The sequence below is a fragment of the Piliocolobus tephrosceles genome, chromosome 8 (genome assembly GCF_002776525.5).
Source record: "Piliocolobus tephrosceles isolate RC106 chromosome 8, ASM277652v3, whole genome shotgun sequence".
Lineage (NCBI taxonomy): Eukaryota > Metazoa > Chordata > Mammalia > Primates > Cercopithecidae > Piliocolobus > Piliocolobus tephrosceles.
In genome coordinates, this window is record NC_045441.1 from 142,841,960 (window position 1) to 142,859,990 (window position 18,031).

Consider the following 18,031-nt stretch of genomic DNA (forward strand, 5'->3'; position numbering starts at 1 on the left):
GTACAAAAGAACAAACAATATACACTTGTCTCTCTTCAATGGAAATAGAGTTATTTCTGCGTGAGGGTCTGTTACTACATTCTGTGGAAGTGGCTGAAGAGTTTACCTGGCTTACAAAGTCTGTTTCGAATGGCCTGTCGTAAAATTTGCTTTTGAGGACTCTGGTGTGGCACTTCAGAAAGTCAGCCACCATTCCCTGGAATACCATGTAACTGGAGAAGCAGATCGTGTCCTTCCTTGTGGAATAATTGTCCTGTCCTCCCTGGTGTTCTTTCTACAACGATCAGCATCCACAGTGCATGAGAGGCCAGAAGACCTGGTGCCGGACCATGGACTAGATTCCTGGCATTGGGCATTTACTATTTCTGAGTCTGATTCTTTCCTTTCTTTTTTTTTTTTTTTTTTTTTTTTTTTTTTAGACAGAGTCTCACTCTGTCGCCCAGGCTGGAGTGCAGTGGCACGATCTCAGCTCACTATAACCTCCACCTCCTGGGTTCAAGCACTTCTCCTCCCTCTATAGTTACCTGCCACCACGCCTGGCTAATTTTTTGTATTTTTAGTAGAGACGGGGTTTCACCATATTAGCCAGGATGGTCTCGAAATCCTGACCTCGTGTGATCTGTCCTCCTTGGCCTTCCAAAGTGCTGGGATTACAGGCGTGAGCCACCGCGCCTGGCCTGTTTCTTCATGAGTAAAATCAATACGCTTGCATGTGAAGACAACCCCATGTCTCTTCCAGCTCTAAGTTCCCACAGTGCATGGAGGCCCAGATGATCACTGCAGGAATAGGAAAAACCATCATCAATTTTGTAGTCTGGGAGTGACGGTGCCTAAACAGTGAGAACAAAAATACAGTCTATTCTATTGAAAAGGTCTTAAGAGCTCAATAAATTTTGCCAAATTCGATCCATGGTATGCCTTACACCTACTACCTTTTCCGTTTTCTTTTCTCTCTTTTCCCTACAAATAGTCACTCTTTTTCAGGTCTGGGGATAGTCCAGTGAACTTTAAACAGAGTCCTCAAGATCTTTCCTGGGGCCAGACTCTTGTGGCACTAGCTCTGTCTAATCTTACTTCACAAAACTGCTCCACAGCCTGACTTCCTGGAAGGGAGTTTTCCTGCTTTCCCTGATGACCAGAAGGACTTCCTCAATTCCTACTCCGAACTCTGGTTTTTTTGGTCCAGACAGAAACATAAAAAGAGAGGTGCAGCATTCCAACATGCAGGGAGTGCAAAGGACTGGGAATGTCAGGAGACCATGCTTAGCCATGCAGGAAGGCGCCGAGTGCTCCTGAAAGGAGAATGAGAGCTGAGCCCCAGAGGAGGCATCTGCAATCTCCCAGGAGAAATGTCTCACATGCACTGACTCAAGAAAATGTGACGTATAATCACGAAAGACATATATTGTACATACCATGGCTGATTCCTACGAAAGCATAAAACAACCAGGCAAATCTATGTGGGAAGCACAATTATAATATTTATTCACTTGATTAAGACTCTATCCTTTGATTTAACGCATGGAGTGAGGACTTAAGACTCAGGACTCGGATGAGAAATGTAAGACGCATGAATTTCCAAAATGAAAATAGTTATTTGCTCATGGTTCAATTACATGGAATAGAAGCATAAGCAGAAATCAAATGGTCAAACTTACAAAATCTGCTCTTGTTTCTGAACAGTGATCAGTGGCCTCACTAAAAGGACTCAGGGCGTGGATATCTCTGTGGGGTAGTTTATTCTAGCACTTGGGGGTGTTTTGTCTTGGCAACATGGCCCATGGCACCAGAATAGCACACAGCAGCTGAATGCCGTCTCGAGTTTTCCGATTTCACTCACAGGCTTTCGGTTTTTTCTGTTACGATTTTTTCTTTTGAAATCCTCATTATGTTTGCTGTATGAAAGCACACCAAAACGTAGCATGACATGGTCTCTCCCATCAAAGCAGAATGACACATGGGGAAAGAAAAACATGATCCAAGGACTGGGAGATGGGGAAGAAATTGTTGAGTGTGGATCAAGGCCATCACCTGCCTCTGTAGCTCCCCTGGCAGGACTGGACATGTAGGAGGCACCCCCACAGTCAGTATTTATTTGGTGTTCTAGGTTGGAATAATAGTGTGATTCCATTGAAGGGAAAGAAACAAAATCAGATCCTGGTTGTAGCACTCATTTGCAGCATTTTGCTTGAATCTGGGGCAGGTGTGTCCTGAGATTCTGCGTGGAGAAGGGGAAGATCCCACAGACGAGCTTCTCCACAGGGTGAGAGTTGAGCACCCAACACAGTGTCTGCACAGAGGATGACGAAAATCTTGAATGAATGAATTGAGTTGAATAAGGAAACCTAGGACAGGGTGTGGAAGGTGAACTCATGGTTCATAAAGTCAGATACTTTGGGGTTAGGTTGGCATGTGTATGTGTGTACTCATACGCAGTTGTTTCTGTACTTGTATGAGAGTTACTAATGTTGATCTAGTTGACATTGTTTAGTTCCTAGAATAAATGAAGTATCATGATATTGTTTAAGGGAAGACAATTTACTTTGTAATTCTGTGGTGTTGAAAGTAGGGAAAGAAATATGTTGCCTTTTAAACGCACAGCAGTGCACTCATGGAGATCACATGGAAATGACAGCAGTGTTGTGTCCTGAAAGCAAAAGCAAAACAAAAACCAGAAAAAACGAAACCAACAGAACTTGGGCACTTAAAAAAATCCATTTCCTAATGGAGTAAACAGATATTGCACTGCAAGCTACAATTTTCAATATCGTTTACCCTATGCCTCCACCATTCGGAGAGGCAGCTCTAACAAATGAGATGCAGTGATGACCTTTACCAGCTCCACCGATAGCTATAAATTGAGCTGAACATTCTCATCAGCTAACAGGTTACTGACCAAAGATTGCTATTATCTCTTGACTGAGATGTGTACCACTAAAACGAATGCCCCTTCACTCGTAAAAACAATGTCTTGTACTGCAGAAGACCTGATATGCCATTCGTTGGTTTTTGTGGATGACTACAAGAACAACCCCTAAAGATTAGCTGAGTCTTATTGTATGTTAGTTAAATTATGATGCAGATCAATTTGTTCTTTTTTGAGAGAGTTGATTTGTTGTTTCTTAAATTAGAACCTTTATCGATGGCATGCATGAATATAATTGTCAGATTTACAGTCCTGATGATTCAAGCTTACATAACCACTTGTTCCAAATACATTAAAGTAAAACTTATATCCATCAAACTAAGTCAGGATTTTGAATTTTTAAAGCTTTGGGTACATAGAAAAATTTGGTTTTGTCAATCTTTTTTGGCAAAACGACGCTGACTTTGAGAACAAACCAGTGTTCGTGCCCAGGTGACATCACTTGCCCTGCTGTGATTATTACAGCCAAGTATCCTAGTCCAGATGATGAATTGCACAGTCTTATCAGAAGCGTATGAAATGGAAGGACCGTAGCCATACTTGATCTCCAGGATACACTTTTATCAGGCCCTGCAGGTAAAGTATTCCCATAAACCCTGTGGATTTTCACAGGAAGGCCTAAGTTACTCAGATGCCTGAGGGTTGTCGCTGGTTGCTTTCTGCTAATAATGTTAGTGGTCCTTATGCTTCATACTTAGTAGGACCTAATAGGTGAACCCAGATATGGTTCTAATGTCATTTAAGTTATTAATTGGCATGATTAATATCCCCATTTTTTTTCAGATGGGAGTATCAAGGCACAGAAAAGCCATATAACCTGTCTGAGATTCCACAGTTAATAGCTAGTAAGCGTAGGAATTTTCTAGGACTCCAGGTTAAGCAACTACATCAGACATGGGTTCTCACTTCACCAGGAAACAAATGCGAGGACACTCTTACTTCCACTTACTACAATATATTAATGACTTGTGTGTGATGAGACCTCCACCCACTCGGAGCTTAGAGTCATAACCCGGTTATCCTGCAGCTTTCAGATGATGGGTTCTACCTCTCTAATTGACTAGACTTTCTCTAATAATCCTGCCAAAGTCTTTATGGGTCAAAGTCAGAAGGGAAAGAGTCTGTGATCAGAGCCAGAGTCATAAGACACAGTGAATTTATACTAATGATGCCACTTGGTAAACTTCCAGCATGTTTTGCTGGAGGAGCCTGGGAGGCAGTCTGTCCCTCTGCCCCTGGTGGCACAGACAGCCAAATTCAGACTCACATTCTGCCTAAAGCAGAGGGACACAGGCAGCCACATGCCACCAGGAGATATCTGCCTTTGACATCCCACGTTTGTGACACATGTCAGATCTTCTCGGAAAGAAACAGCCCACCGCAGTCACTGTGCCATCAGGCACTGTGAGGCTTGCAGACATAAATGGGCAAGTCAGAAGCAGTGGATGATTCCTTCTCAGAGGACCTGCCTACTTTTCCTGGGAGAGTGAAGAAACCTCTAATCATTTGTTTCTCTGTTTTTCCAACCCAATGAGTAGACAGAATTGTTCCATGTAAGGATTTTTCTTCTCTCTGTATAAGACACTGGCCTTCCTGCTGTTTGCATTTTGGATTATTTTGTTTGCTTTTAAGTCAGAAGGACAAGAGTTATGTACAGGCAAAGCTTTTTCATAGATTCCACCTAAAATGCTTCTAGATGATTCCTTTTTTTCCTTTGTAAATAAAATCATGGGTGAATGTGTGGTCAAAAGATGCAGTTGGTTTTCCCCTTTCAGAGATCTGAGTGCCACTGGGGGAGGTGGCACCTTGTATTTATAAAATGTGTTCTTTCTTTTCTTTCTTTCAAAATGCCTGAACATAGCTGATCTCAATTAATCAGCACAGTAACCTTTTCAGAAAAATAAGGTATTCTATTACTGAAAATGAAAGACTGTAAGGTAAAGTAATTGGCCTCAAAAAACACTGCAATGGGATTAGAACCAAATTCTCCTGATTCCAAATCCAGAAGTTACAGTCAGAGTATGATTATATTTCTTTATTAGGATTCAAGTCAGCTCTCAGCAACAGAAAGATTAAAATAATAGTAGTTTAAGAAAGATAGAAATTTATTTGTCTCTCAAATTCATTTATTTTCCACATGTAACTCCAGAGGTGGAATCTACACTCTATTTTGCTTTTACCTTCCATTTCCAACATCACCTAAAGGAGCAAAATGGCTGCTCTAGCTCCAGCCATCATAAAAGCCTTCCTGCTAGCAGACATGAAAAAGGAGAGGGGACTATCATGCTGTGTCCTAAAGCGATATCATGCTGTATCCCTTTTAGGATACTGCTTTAGAGGTTACACGGCATACTTCTGGCATAGCCAGTCTGTGGCAAAGCCTAAAATAGAGGCCAAATGTCCAGACTTTTGGACCAAGCTCTTTCCAACAATCTGTCCCTTACCCCTGGAGCTTTTCGTCACCGTTGTGCTGATGTAGTCTTCCGGTCAAGTTTCTGTCTCTCAGCCTGTCCATTAGTCTTTGCTAGTAGGAGGTGATTTTTCTCAGGGATGCATAGATAAAGTAAGGTGGAGGTTTGGCTCCACTGGAAATGCTGAAATGAATTTACTGCAAAACTGGTGTGTTCTGTGGGAGTGGGATGGGGCAGGAAAATCTATTGCATCTCCACCAGCCAAAATTCACTTGCATCTGGTAAGACTCCTCACATTTCTATCAGTGTCTACAACTTACAGAGTCACAAAAAGCTCGGAGACAATAGGAACAGACAAACAATCTTGGATTTATATAACAGCTAATCACAGGAATCTGTAACAGCGTGTATGTGCAAAATCCTTTTGTTTGTTATCAAGAAAGGGCTTGGCTGATAACACATTTCTGAGGATATTCATTCCTGCATAAATTTTCAAGGATTTTTATTCTTTGCTGATTTTTCTTTTGCCTTCACCCCTGTAAACATTTGAAAGCCTACTTAACTATATATATATATTTCTTTATGGTAGGGTCAAGTGAAAAAATAATTTGCAAAAACAAATCCTAATTCTACAAATAAATTTTTTTTTTCCTTAACCATTTAGCAGGTGATTGACAATAATAAATACAGAAAGAGGGGCTGTCTTGTTTTACTGGGGTTTCAGTGTAACAAGCTGTTTAAAAGTCTAAACAGGACTCTGTTGAGGCACATACAAATTGAATGGAAAATAATGGAAATGTAAAAGAGTTTAAAAGCTATTTGGGCAGTGCATTAATCAAAGACAAATTGGGCAGTCTCAGATCTTACGATTAAAAATTAAGTGAAATTGAAAGCCACTAAAATCATCTTTGAAATGTAGCTACTTCCCAAGTGATTTCCAAGCTGTGATTATTATTTTTTGAAAGTACTTGTCTATGTCATTACTGACATTGTAAAAATAGATATTGTGGTATTATTTTACCATAGTTTGAAGTTCACAGAATTTAATAACCTACCGCTTTGTCTATCCACATACACTTACCCATTTCAGCCCCAGACAGTTCTCCACCTTTGTTTCCAAGGTGTAGGTTTTCTAAAGCAAATGCCTCTTAATACCCTCAGACTTACAAAATACAGTACCTGGCTGCATTCTTGAAAGGGGGAAGGAAGCCATTACTGTGGTCTTTCTAACTCATTCTTATTCTCAAGATCCTGCAGGAAAATCAGATATACTGAACCTCCCAGTCGGGTTATCCTGCCACGTATGTTAAAGTTGCCAGTGTAAGCTGGAATCAAGAGGCCTGCGAGAGGCCTTTGAGCCAGAGGGAGCTAACTAACCAGCCAGCAATTCTAATGTCCACACCTCACTTAGAGTCCTAGAGAAGCTGGGATTCCCCAGGTTTCGGGCGCACGTCTCACAAATGTCAAGGCTGTACCGCCTGGGTTAAGCCCTTACTGGCAGGGTTGCTGAATGCTGTTTGTATTTAGAGTGGAAAGGAATATCATTAGAAAACTTGCTCTTTTGAAAGAAACCATTGTGCCTCTTTTGAGCCCACATTGCCTTCCTCTGACAATTTTTGTGATGTAAACCAGAAAGAAGAAAACCCAGACACGCGAAATTAAAAACAAAAAAAATTGGAACTCTGTCTCCTCCGGGCCCAACCCTATGTACTAAACTGCAGCCCTGCTGTAGAGCTTCCCAGCCGCGTCCGCTCAGGAGCTCACTGAACTGTCTTCATCTGTCCCATCAGTGGGTGTTATGGGCATGTGCACCCCTGGCTTCCCACCTTGGGTATCTCCCATTTCCTGTACTTGTTTTACCTAAACACGAGGTTCGATGCTCACAGTTCAGTCTTTCTCAATTCTACCCTCACCCGACGTCCCCACATAACCCAGCTGTGGAGGGCGTGGTCGCCTTCCTGATCATCCAGGGAGAAGCAGCTGGGCTCTCCTGAGTGACTGCTCCTCACCGACTGAGTCATTCCCAATCGGCGCCTGTGCTAGGGACAAGAGCTCCAACCAACCCTGTCGTACATTCCTGGAAATCAGAGATTATGTGGTTTTATTTTCTGCTTCATTTTTAATGAAATATTTTAAATATTTTCTTGAAAGGAGGAAGGAAAACTGTGGTCTTTCTAACTCATTCTTTTCTTTTCTTTTCTTTTCTTTTCTTTTCTTTTCTTTTCTTTCTTTCTTTCTTTCTTTCTTTCTTTCGTTCTTTCTTTCTTTCTTTCTTTCTTTCTTTCTTTCTTTCTTTCTTTCTTTCTTTATTTCTTCCTTCCTTCCTTCCTTCCTTTCTTTCTTTTTTTTTGAGACAGAGTCTTACTGTGTACTGTACTCTCCACAGAAAAGTAGAAAACATATTTCAGTGAGCACCTATATTACCAGTACAAATACCAATTAATTTCAATGCCTTGGCCATTTTTGTGTCCTCCATCAGTTCTTTTTTTGCTGGAAATATGTAAACATAAATTATACTATCATTTTCTTTCATCCCCGAATACTAAAACATTCATCTCCAAAGTATATCTTCCCATACATCCACAGGAACATCATCACATCTGACAAAAATGACCGTAATCCCCAAAGATTATTACATTTCCAGGCCCTATTCAGATATCCTTATTGTGTCTCAAAATATTTTCTATAACTTTTGTTTTCTTTAAGCCTGGATCAAATCAAAAATTATAATTGTACTTGATCATGTCTTTTAAATTTCTCTTAATGGTAGAATGGCTCCTCTTTTTTCTGTGATATATACTATTTCACAATACACCTGGATTAGGCCAGTTGTGTTGTATGCTCTCCTCCATTCTCGACTTGACTGATTGCTTTCTTGTGAGGTGATTTCACATGTTTATCTGTAGTGTCCACTTGTCCCACGATTGGTGATTCGAAGGGGAGATTAATGGGCAAAAGAGGGGACCACCAAAGTTCTCTATTATAAACATGTTTTTCCCATTGAGAATGGCATATTTTCTGTGGGATAATATCCCACTAACTTTTCTCCAAAAGAGGTTAGCATCCATCGATGATCCAGCACCGAGTTTTACAACAGGGGCTGCAAACTGGTGATGTTCTAAATTAATCACCCCTTCTACACTTACTAGTTGACAGTCTTCTGAAAGGCAGAACTCTCCTTCGTAAACAGGCTGTTTGGTGTACCTGAAATACCAACAAAGCAGGCAGCTGAATCCTTAATTGTTTTCAATTATTAGTTTTCAGATTAAGAAGTTGGTATCATAGTTATGTTCAGCTATGGAAAATAAACAGTTTTGTTTTCTTTAATGCTTTGTGGATATCACTCTGGACTCATGCTTTTTAAAATGTATTCACTGTGTCTTCGTCACTGATAACATTATTCTTTTGGTGTTCGGATTGTCCTAACTTTGACCACAGAGAGCCCCTCCGGCTGGTTCTTCTGTGCTTGTGTCAGTAATCTAATGCCACAGAGTGCTGTGTAATAAACAACCAACAACCTTCCAGAACACATAGAATAAGTCATTTTCACAAACCTGGCTGTTGGCAGGTGGTGGTTAGGGAACTCCATGTATCTCATAGCTGATGCCTTCACGTGGCCGGACACCCAGCTGGACGTTGGCTGATCTGGAGTGGCCTCTTCTTGGATGACTGGAGCAACTCAGTTCGTTCTTCATGCCTTTGATCCTTCTCCTGGGCCAGGACACTAGGCCAGGCATGTTTGTCTCACGGCAACAGCAGAACCCGAGAGAGCAAATCCACTGTGCAAGAGCTTTTTAAGCGCCAGCCCTCTTCTATTTACTGATATTCCATTGCCCAATTCTAGTCCTGTGTCTGAGCCTAGAGTCATGAGAAAAGGCCCTGAAAAATTAGATGGAAAAGGTGGGGTGAAGAATTGGAGCCATTTTGTAATCTACCATGGTCTTATTGACATGTCCTTCTCAGTCACTTGTCTCCCAGATTGGACTTTGCTTTCTGGCCAGTAATATATTTGAGATTTATAATATACTTTGTGTGCCTCAGATCTGGAAACATCCATTTTTTTCAAGGATCCCTGGCTCATTTTAGGGAGAATGGTACTTAGAGACAAAAATCTGGGTGTCTGGGATAATCATGCTTCTAGCCCATTTTCATGGGCAAGACTAGCAAGTATATAGTTTTGAACAATAAAGAAACATTGGTTCCTATTGATATTTCTGATGCAAATTCAACATCACAGAGCTTTAAATTTTAGCTGAATTTCCTTTTGTTTTTTAAAGACAGGGTCTCACTCTGTTACCCAGGCTGGAGTGCAGTGGTGCAATCATAGCTCACTGCAGCCTCAAACTCCTGAGCTCAAGAAATCTTCCACTTCAGCCTCTTGAGTATCTGGGACTACAGGCAAATACTACCATGCCCAGCTAACTTTTAAATTATTTTTTTGAAGGGACGGAGTCTGGCTATGTTGCCCATCTAATTTTTCGGGATCTCAAACTCCTGGGCTCAAGCTCTTCTCCTGCCTTAGCCTCCCAAAGTGCTGGGATGACAGGCATGAACCACTGCACCTGGTCTGAATGTCCATGATTAAAAATGTGGATCTCTTTCCTCTTCTACAGAAAATCTTAGCTCTTAATAACATTAACAGAATTATTTATGTACTTGGAATTATGTCTGAGAGCACAGTGCTGTGATTAACACGGAATGTTACTACAGCTAGTATGCAGTAACTGTTGTCTGATGATAAGTTTCATTAAAGTCAGGGAATGTGGCTAACACATGGTGCATACCAAATATCTAGCAGAGTATCCCATACATTGTAAATATTTTTTTAATGGATAAAATGACTATTGGTTTTGTTGTTGTTGTTGTTGTTGTTTTCTTTGAGTTTTGCTTCTCGTACCCATTATTTCTCTTTTTAGAAACCCCTACTTTTTCTAAGCATATTCTTATGCAAATGAGTTACTGATCTACTTTAAGCAGAATGCATGTAATTTCTTTTACATTTCCTCACCCTCTCTATGTGTAGTATTTCCTTGATATGCTAAAGGGCTGTGTGCAGTTCTCATAATCCCAAAGAAAAGGATGTAGTAATCATGTTGGGTACTTTTTTTAAATATCATGAGTTTTAACAAAACCTAAAAACCAGAAGTGCCTTTGGCATTTCCATGGCATTCAAAGGCCTACTTTTTAATTCATTGATTCTGATGACGATTACTGAGGCTCCTGGTACAATATAAGCCTGCATTCTTTTTTAAGGTCTTGTGACATTTGGGTTATTCCGGAATTTGTGTTTAACTATTTAAAGATTTCCTATTTTGTCCCACAACGGTTGTCTTCATCATCTTTAAGAATGAAGACATTATTGGCAAGAGGAAGGTCTGGAGGTCTGCTCACCACCTTCAAGGACATTCTTTGGTGTTCTCTTTGATAGCCATGGTCTGAAAAGGGTGATTTTTCCAGGTGAAAGATAGGCTGTGGTGTAAACTAAGACATTCCAAATGAAACATACTCACGTAATACAACCTTGTAGACAGTGCTGTCCAGAAGAACTTTTGGCAGTATTGGGAATATTCTATACCCACAGCATCCAACACAGTACCTACCAGCTATATGTGGTTACTGAGAACGTGAAATGTGTCTAGTACAAATGAGGAGCTAAATTTTTAATGTTGTTTAATTTTAATTAGTTTTAATATTAATGGAAGCATGTGGCTAGAGGCTACATATTAGCAGTATGGTTCTAGATTATAAATATGGTTCAACTAAAAATATTTGCATTTCACTCATATTTCCTAAAAGAAACTGGCAGTAGGAATTAATGTCAGCTTTCTAATCATTTTTGATTCTTGATGGGGATGGCATTGGAAACCATCATTCTTAGCAAACTATCACAAGAAGAGAAAACCAAACACCACATGTTCTCACTCATAGGTGGGAACTGAACAATGACATCACTTGGACTCGGGAAGGGGAACATCACACATCAGGGCCTATCGTGAGCGGGGAGGGGGGAGGGATTGCATTGGGAGTTATACCTGATATAAATGACGAATTGATGGGTGCTGACGAGTTGATGGGTGCAGCACACCAACATGGCACAAGTATACATATGTAACAAACCTGCACGTTATGCACATGTACCCTAGAACTTAAAGTATAATAATAATTAAAAAAAAAAAAAAAAGAAATTCATTCAAAGTAAAAGCTAGTGAACAAAGGGAGATAAGGTGACAATCAAATTAAGTAGTAACCTTTTTTGCAACTTATATAACTAACAAGCTTAAGTGCTTTCTAGAAAAATTCTAAAATTCGCTATATGAGGGTAACTTCACTGAAATGATTGCAGAGGCTTCCATGTGAGTGCTTGTAATGGGAGAGAGCTCTTTCGATAGATGCACCTTGGTGTGTTTGCTTAAGAAACAGAAAAATTGACTCATTTGATTTGTTCATGAAAGTATTACCAGGAAAATAAATGAAAACAATTTCACCTAAACATCTGTTAACTTTAGTACTGAATCTTTGGATGTAATTTACATAATTCGTAAAATAGATTGATCTAGGTCCATGTCGATGATGAAATTTTCATTATAGTGATAGACTTTCATTTTCCTCATAAAATCTACATGTACTTAAATTATAACAACTCTGCTTTTGAATTAATCCAGTCTGCATCATGTTTTTCAGTCATCAACTATTATATGTGAAAAGCCTTTACCATCAAACTGGCTCAAGGTTACTGCCTTCACTCAGAAAGATAGTGTTTTCCTTCTCCCCACTGTGGTCCCTGCCTCTCAACCTACAACCCTACATTTCAGGAAGTAATTTTCCCATATGAAATTTTCTTACTGTCTTCTAAGGTAGTGGCTGCAAAATGGTACCTATCTCTGATTTTATTTTGCATCATCAGAGTGTTAATGACTCTGTTAAAGAGTCTATTCATGTGCTTACTTACTATTTTTGTTTTATAACATTTCTTGGTGTATTTATTTTGCCTATTTTTTTTCTGTTGGAGTGTTTTTATCTCATTGATTTTGGAGAGTTTTTTTTATTACAACCCTACCTTTCAGAAATACACCCTTTCATTCATAGGAGATATATATGTACATGTCCATATGCACGCTATTTTGAGTAAGCGTTTTTCCTAATTTTCTAAATTTAAAATCTTGGTTGTTCATATACAAGAGGCCAGACTCAGCATCTATGAGATGTTTAGATTCAAAGGTACTCACGGCAGCAAAGCAACTAACTCCTCCAAGCAAGGGCACCTAGGGGAGCTCGTGGAGCAGCTGAAAGCACGTTTTGCAGGATGTGGCTGTGGGCCGTAGGCATTCTGCATACAGATTTACTCCAAAGTTGGATATAGGAAATTAGTCCCTTTACTAGCAGTTGTCTTTGGCCTCTTGGAATAGCTGCTTTCTTAATCTGTTCTTTGTGTCCTGCCCAAGAACATTTTAACTGTTTCAAAGGTTTTCTGTGTGTGCGCCTGTGCTTTCTATGTCAGCGTGTAAAGTAGGAGAGAAGCATCACGTGAGGTTGGATTAAGAAAATTTAGGTGTATTGTACCATATTGAAAGGGCCCTTTGATGAGTGAGAGCCAATCTTTTTTTTTTCAAAACTAGTGATTTTACTTTACATAAGCATTTGTCAAAAGCTGAGGGGGGTTCTTTGATGTTTCACGTGGTTTTTTTCTACTTCCTCTCTTACAGATACAGAATTCATCTACAGAGAACAGAAAGGAACAGTGCGACTGTGGAATGTTGAAACAAATACTTCTACTGTCTTAATAGAAGGCAAAAAAATTGTAAGTACTCTCTTTAATGACCAGGATAATTTCGGTTTTTCTTCCTGCAAGTCAATAAAGCAGAAAATGACTTTTGGTTTCAACTTTTCGCATAGCTAAGGAGAAGCAATAAACTTGTAATACTACAGGCTGAGCAACCAAAGATAATGTGAAATTGAAACCACACTAATTTAATAAGATAAAAGCACTGTTTCTTTCAGTGTCCGGGAAATTTCTCTGCAGGTGTTGGGAACAAGTGTTGCATATCATATATAATTAAAAGATAAAGTCCTAAGGCTTTTACACATTTACAGAACAATTGCAATAATGCATGTAGAATACTTCAGGAGAATTTGCTCAATCCCGTTTAAAAAAAGCTCATCTCCACATGCATAGGAAGTATTAACTTAGGTACTGTGACTGTATTTACCCTAATTATAATAAGTGATGCTTATGCGTTAAAGAAAATACTGAGTCAATATGAATGCCACTGCTTTCTAATTTGGAAAAACTTGTTTTCCCAAATATATGTATACTTTTTGAGACAGGATCTTGCTCCTTTGCCCACGCCAGAGTGAAGTGGTGCAATCATGGCTCATTGCAGCCTTGACCTCCCAAGCTCAAGCAATCCTCCCACCTCAGCTCCTAAGTAGCTGATACTACAGGCATGTGCCACCACGCCCAGCTAATTGATTTCGGTTTTGTTTGTTGATGTAGCATCTCACTATGTTGCCCAGGCTGGTCTTGAACTCCTGTACTCACACAATCCTCCTGTCTTGGCCTCCCAAAGTGCCAGGATTACAGGCCTGAGCCACTGTATCTGACCCCAAAGATGTAAATGGCATTAAGATTTGATGTTCATGTGTGGTTAAAGATATGTATTAGAAACATTGACAGAAGTTATATACCAAAATCAATTTAAAGAGAATTAACATTTTGTTTGTTTACAAAATGTTCAGACTCTTATTAGAATAAATAAATCTCCAACTCTAAGCAGTTGATTCTTTTCTTGTTTGAGACACTGGGGAAATCGAAGGATGGAACTAAGGTTAAATCTATGTTAAAAACCAAGAATTGAAACAGGCTGTGAATCCTGAGTTAGAGCAATCATAACAGGGCTCTGGTATGAATCAGAAACACCGAAATCCTAGAATCCTATAATCTGGGATTACAGAAGGTTGTAAAAAAAAAATCAATCAGTTCCCTGGTTTTACAGATAAGGATACTGAGCCCAGACTTAGAGCATTAGCTTTCGAGTCTCGCAGCTCATTGATGGCTGAGGGAGCATTCAGGCGGGGTCCCAGAAGCCTGCATCCCAGGGAGAAGGAAGGATGGCTTCAGCTTTACCCCACCCCATCCCCAGACCCACAGAAATGCTGTGCTGCCTTCTTCTCCCTCCTAAAGAACATGTAACTTGCTAATTAAATACTGCCGTTTCTTTTCTTTTGCATAAAGATACCTTTTATTAAAAGGTTTGCTGAGATTAATGTTAGATGGATGCTGCCCTTAACATAGACTGCAGGTGTAAGGAAGGCCTCGCGCTGTTGGATGATGGTGTAGTTCCAAAAACCATCACTTCATTGAATGAAATAGTATTCTGCAAAGTAGGACCTAGGACAAATACATGTGCCTGCATTTTTGCATTAAAAAATCATCTTTGGTGGAATTATTCCCTTAAGAGAGCCTGATTCAACTCACTTAGAAATACTAACGTTGCAGAAATGGTTTTCTAATATTAATAGAGAGGATAAAATGATCAGACTGTTGCTGAGCGTGAGTGCATTTTAATGTCAGAATGTTATTATTTCCTGTGAGGATGTCAGTTTAGTCAAGGCAGAGTGTTGTACAAAACAGCAGCACTTAGCAATGAAATACATGAATGTGAGCCACCTTCTTGTTCTAAAATCAATAGCTGGTGACAGATCATATATTTTAACTGAAGTTATTTTAGCCAAGTCCCCTTTAATAAGGTGACTTCAGAAACCACCATGGGTAAAGAAAAGTCCTCATCTCACAAATTCGCTGGCTTATTCTATGTAATGCAATCCTTTTTTTTCCCCTTAAAGTGTCATTTTTCCATCCATTTTATAAACATTTATTAAACACCAAATGTGTACAGCCTAATGGGTTCATTATTCCTTTCTCAAAGCTACATTTAAATACTCCTGTCAACAGACTCAAAATAAAGAAAACAAAAAAATGTGTCATTTAGCAGTCTGCATTCTAATTTAATTTAATCTGGATTTAATTTCCACAGAGCCACTTAGTCATTTAAAATTATCATGCCTCAATTGCTCTATCTCCAAATTAAAGCTGATTTCTTCTGCCAGCCCAGAACGTGGGTACTCTGTGAGATCGAGCAATGGAATACGTGTATGCTCTGTGTGTTTTCATGAGCAAGCACTGAGAAGGTGAAGCCTGGTGTTCCACAGGGGCCAGAGCTTGGAGGATCGTCCACAGCCCAGAGGAGGACGTTGGACTGGGAATGGGGAGCAGTAGCTCTTCCCTATTCTGTTCTCTTCCCTTCCTGGTGAATGATCAGGTGTTTTCTTCTCATTTGAATTCCAGAAGCTGTGAGCTTGTATAAATAATAAAAAGCAATCTGAGACCAACTGTAATTTTTAAGTTGGTCTATCAAACAGCCTTAAACAAGTTGAGAAATTGAAAGGAATTGGTAAATTATGTGGTCAGCAGAATTTTAAAATATTCCCTACAACCTTAACCTCTAATAACCTCACTCTCCTTCCCCACCCAGTAAAAACAGACCCTCGTCATAACTGGTCACTGCAAGGTACCAAAGCCTGTTTGCCTCCAGCTTCTTCTTTGCTCCTGTGCTTACTGTGATTGGCTCTTACATGGGACAAGTGAATGGAAGAGCCTGCAAATCACTGCAAACATTATGTCAATCCAGCAGGAAAGCTTTTAAGATCACTGGTGATTAAGCAAATTCAGAACTTGTGCTAAGTTCTGTATTTACATGGAGGTATTTCACCTTGCCTTCCCCCAAACAATTTCTTTTGACTAAAGGTACTAATTCAATCATCCTTTATTGTGCTTCTAAATGGTAGAAATCATGAAATATTTCACAATACCACAAACACTTTATATTGTTGAGTTCAGGCCAGGTGCAGTGGTTCATGCCTGTAATTCCAGCACTTTGGGAGGCCGAGGCGGGCGGATCACCTGAAGTCAGGAGTTCGAGACCAGTGTGGCCAATGTGGTGAAACCCTATCTCTACTAAAAATTAAAAAGTTAGCCGGGCATGGTGGAGCATGCCTGTAATCCCAGCTACTTGGGAAGCTGAGGCAAGAGAATCACTTGAACCTGAGAGTTGGAGGTTGCAGTGAGTCGAGATTGTTCTACTGCACTCCAGCCTGGGCAACAGAGTGAGACTCCATCTCAAAAATAAAGAGTTTCTGCCTGTGTATACATTTAAAATTCTATGATGATTATATTATGGTTCATAATTTGGGGGGCATTCTTTTGTTATATATATATATGTATGTTATATATATATGTATATACATATAGTAGGCTATTTCCTGATCCTTATTATTTGATAGCATATCATATTTGATGGTAGCTAAGAATTGAGTTTTAGAAAACATTTATCAAAATGTCTTGATCCATTTCCTCTTTTGAAAATTTTTGAAGTGTTTGTCTACATTTCTACAGAAAATGAATCAAATAAAAGTACAGTTGTCCCCAAAGCACAAGCACATCATCTCTGAAGTAGCTCTCCTCAGCTATACAGACTGCGGCCCAGTTCTAAGCTCACTGGAGCAGGTTCTGTTTGGGATTTAATTTTGTCTACCACATAATGCTCAGCACCATGACCTGCACATAGTAGGTGCTCCATTGCTATGTGTTTTATGAATGACTGCTCTAGAGTAACAAATCAATAGAGTTAACCAGTTTTCCAGAAACATCCATGTGAGTGAGAGGTGTGGAGGGGCACTCAGCACTAGGGTCATGACTTTGAACTTGAGATCTACCTTCCAGCCTTGGCATTGTGCTCTGTTAGGGTTATGACTTTGAGCTTCAGATCTATCTCCCGGCATTGGCCTTGTGCTCTGCTCAGGAACAACAGGACCCCAGCCAGTTGCACAAGGTCTGAATGTCCAGTCTTATCCCTCAGGAGTGTCACAGGACTGAACTACAGATGTAACAGCTGGAACGTGGGTATATGCCACATGTGGATTCCAGAGCGTTAGGCTAGACCAGAGAGCCTGGGTCAGGCTCAAGGCCCAGGCAGGAGGAGTGGGGTGGTTCTGTGAAGGAAGATACAGAGGATGACCAAGTCCAGAGGAGCATGACAAGGATGCTGCCGCATGTGGGTGGCTGCGTGGGTCCAGGCAGCAGCAGCAGACGGTGGAAGCCATGCCACTTTAGTTTTGAGGTCGATCCGTCATGAAGCTGGGTGTAGCCTGCATCCAGAGTGAGGCAGAGGCATCCACAGCTGGTAATTACAGCAAGAGGCACTCTCAAAATTCTAAACATCGATAAACAATCAAACCAAAGCTCACTTTTACTTGAATTATGTGTTTGATGTCACAGAAATTCTGGGACATTATACTTTACTCTTTTAAAAACAATTTTAGTTGTCAATGTTATTTTATTTTTTATGCTCCTTATAAGACTCTTTTCAACAAGTTAGCACATCTTATAAAATGGCCTTTGTTCTATTATGTATCTTGTTTTTTTTTTTTTTTCCTAAAAAAATGAACCATCACAAATATATCTCATGGTCCAAAATTGAAACTTTGGATATTTGGCCAATGGTGCCTGGTTCCTAAAGTTCTCATGAATTTTTCTCTTCTAAGCAGGATACTGACTTCTTTTTGCTTTCCCTCCCTCCCTCCTTTTCTCCTTCCTTCCTTCCTTCCTTCCTTCCTTCCTTCCTTCCTTCCTTCCTTC

General features: G+C 40.0%; 1 protein-coding gene across 11 annotated transcripts in view; it reads left to right on the forward strand.

The window, feature by feature from the left end:
- The window catches only part of DPP6 (dipeptidyl peptidase like 6), a 1,140,747-nt gene that overhangs the window by 778,187 nt on the left and 344,529 nt on the right, over positions 1–18,031 (forward strand). For all 11 annotated transcript variants that reach the window (XR_003306682.2, XM_026447005.2, XM_026447006.2 and 8 more), the window contains one exon: positions 13,041–13,135. Coding sequence is in view for 10 of the 11 variants with exons in the window: in XM_026447005.2 (XP_026302790.1) it covers positions 13,041–13,135 (95 nt within the window). In the remaining variant the exon portion in view is untranslated. The remainder of the gene's footprint in view (positions 1–13,040; positions 13,136–18,031) is intronic.